Source organism: Vollenhovia emeryi, unplaced genomic scaffold (genome assembly GCF_000949405.1).
Source record: "Vollenhovia emeryi isolate VEMERY1.0 unplaced genomic scaffold, V.emery_V1.0 DF939450.1, whole genome shotgun sequence".
NCBI classification, from domain to species: Eukaryota; Metazoa; Arthropoda; class Insecta; order Hymenoptera; family Formicidae; genus Vollenhovia; species Vollenhovia emeryi.
In genome coordinates this window covers 50,671-53,922 of record NW_011966916.1, presented here as the reverse complement: position 1 = coordinate 53,922, position 3,252 = coordinate 50,671, and the positions used below count along the sequence as shown (strand labels likewise).

The following is a 3,252-nucleotide window of genomic DNA, read 5'->3' as shown; positions in this document are numbered from 1 at the left end:
GGGGGGGGGGCTTCACCTCGTTAAAAATAACCCTACCCACCCTATGTCAGAGGTGTGGAGTGGATCTCGCTTCACGTGGAAAGTTGCAAACCCATGTGGAACAGTACAACGGTGGAAGTGGATGCTTTCTTGTACTGTTCCACATGGGTTTGCGACTTTCCACGTGAAGCGAGATCCGCACCACACCTCGGACATAGTGTGGGTAGGGTTATATTTTAATGAGCCGGAGCCCTCCCCCTGAAGGGGGGGCAGAACATACTGTCTCCATGCATGTACTTCCATGACGTACGACAGATGGAGATGGGAGGAGAGATATAAGATTTAGAGTCCATCATTTTTTTCGAAAACTATTACTCGCACAGTAAAAATGAATAGAACATAAAATGTTTATTTCAAAGAGATCTACAACTTTTGTTTGAAACATTTTTCTAAATTTTTAATATTTGTCTTTTCAAAGTCATTTGACATGAAAATTACATATAATTGGTCGACATTGTTTTTTTAATACAATAACTTTTTGACAAACAACGAGCGACGGCTAAAACCTTCTGAGGGTTACTCAGGAGGATAACCTTGACAACATATGTCAAGGTCAAGGTCATCGGAGCTGACTCCCCTATAGTGAATATTTACCGAAATTTTATATCGAGCTGCAATGTGTCAAATATACGTAATTTTAAAGAACAAAACAGGGTATTCTTTTTTAAAACACAGAACGAGGAAGATGAACATATTTAAATAAATCGTTAGCGGGGTTTTCAAGTTGAAACTTCAAGCTTTAATATGCTTTTTTAGTTTTAAGTCTACGATGATTTTTCGCCGAGTTTCAGTGGTTTGAAAATAGCCCAAGTTTTAGGGTATGAAAAGTGTTCCCTATTTTTTTTAGTAGTATATATATAAATCTACAATTTTTTAACTAATTAAATTTCTAATTCGCGAATGGTTGTAACTTTAAACATAATACTACAAGGTTTTATGGCACATGACAGGATTCTTGAACAGAATCCAGTTTCACTCGCTGCCGCAATGTGGTGACCTTCTTTGCAATTAAAATTTATTCTGAAATAATATAAGAGGCGAGCCGGCAAAAGATTCGAGTTGGCACTGAATCGCCACAGATTAACTCATTCACATTGACATCTGCTGGCAAGGTTGAGTTGAATGTCTCTATATGTACATATATTGTATAACTGTAATTATACATATATACAGCCATTTATATATAATTTATATTAAAAAATTAAAAAATTTTGTAACGGCATCTTTGTATTATAGTTTACTTAAATCGACATAGAAATGTATCAAGTATCAATGTTAATTGTAGTTTAACGAAGATAATTTATTGAGAAGTTCATACATAGATCAAGTCGTAAAAGCTATGATACTAAAAAATTTATAAAAGTGTTCCAATTCTAGCATTTTTATACAGATTCCTGTTACATTTCTTATATTCATGTAGAATTTCATAGATCCTGTAGTTCTATTTTGTAGTTTTTTTTTAGTATACTTTTACTTTCTGAAAAATTTTGTAGAATGTTTTCTCCCAGGGCATGCTAAACATTTTTGGTTAAAAACTTATTGTATAATAATGTTTCAAATTTGTGTTTATAATATTTGAGCCATACGAGTTTTATTAATTTGATAATAATATTTATTTCGCTACATTTTTATAAATTTCGATTGTTTTATAATTTGAATGAACTTATTGCGAAAATTGAGAATAAAAAAATGGAAACATAAAAATGCCTGAATGGAAGATTTCTATACGTTAACATATAAAGAAAATACATTTAACAAATGTACATTTGTCTTTATTTTTTAACAAAATTAAATGTTGAATGAATTACATGTACTTTCTTACAATTGTATAATCAACGTTCGTAAGAAAGCGTTCACTTCTTATATTTGTGTATAAGAATACCAGTGCTAATTACACGTGAGAATATTTCCAGGGTCAGGCTATGAATGATTCGAATGCGCCATGAAAGTCTTCGAAGAGGGGGGGGGGGGATGACCTCGATAGAATATAATGAACTCTAATTCATATTCCCACAAGTCCGATCCTCTCACCGGAATAAATTGGCTACGCACTTCCTTGTATAAGCAAGCATAAGAACATGTTTACTAATTTAACCATGATTTACCAAGAATTTTTGTGTGTGTGTCTGTGTATGCGGGATCCTAATTCTATATTTTCGCATCACGTGACAACGAAATAGAAAATAGAACACAGCTATAAATTATTACACAGAGAAAATTGTCCGATTAAATATAATCGGATAATCCAATTACATAATAACAAACGGATATATCCAATTAAATTGTATATCCAATGAAAAATTTGATCGGTGTTTCAATCGTCAGTAACTGCATTTCATCGAATAAATTTTATCACATGTACCCATAATTTAATCGGAAAACGTAATCGGAAAAATTAACCATCGGAAACACTATTTAATAAGTTTATCCGATAAAAATTTTTCTCAGTGTATAAAAACAAAGGCTGGTATTCAAAGTCAGATCTTACATTTAAGACTGCCTTAAGTTTATCTTAAGATGTTGTATGGAACATTTCATTGACTACAAAGTATCTAAAGATAATTTTAACGACCTTAACTATAAGATCTAACTATGAATATCATCCAAAGACTATCTTAATGATTTCAGGAATTTTCAACTTGTTGCAATTGGATCTCTCGGCTAATTTCTTCAAGGACTTTCCCACTGATGCATTAAGACACTTAACGGATTTAAAATTTTTGAATATTTCTAACAATCTTATTACCGTAAGTATCTCCATAGATGGCATCTCCTTTATCGTCAATGCATGCAAATATTCAATGTACATATATGTACCTGAAGTTAGATGGTTAATTATCGAGGTTTGCCCCTATATGTATACATATACTTTATATGTATATTGCAATAAAAAAGAGAAACATTGGATCGCATTATTTTCAATTTAAGAAGATTATGTTATAAATTATAAAGAAAATAAAAAGTATATAGGTTCTATGGTAAATATATCGATGAAGGGAGCCAGCCCCGATGACCTTGACCTTGACATATGTTGTCAAGGTCGCCCTCCTGAGTGACCTTGAAGAGGTTTTAGCCGTCGCTCGTAGTTCGTTAAAAAGATATTTAAAAAACAATGTCGACCAATTCTATGTAATTTTCAGACACAAATATTAAAAATTTTGAAAAATGTTTTAAACAAAAGTTGTTGATCACTTTAAAATATACATTTTATGT

General features: G+C 31.9%; 1 protein-coding gene across 1 annotated transcript in view; it reads left to right on the top strand.

The window, feature by feature from the left end:
- LOC105557585 (chaoptin) overlaps positions 1-3,252 on the top strand; it is an 82,597-nt gene that overhangs the window by 35,791 nt on the left and 43,554 nt on the right. Inside the window, exon 4 of the mRNA XM_012004861.1 lies at positions 2,668-2,786. Coding sequence (XP_011860251.1) covers positions 2,668-2,786 — 119 coding nt within the window. The remainder of the gene's footprint in view (positions 1-2,667; positions 2,787-3,252) is intronic.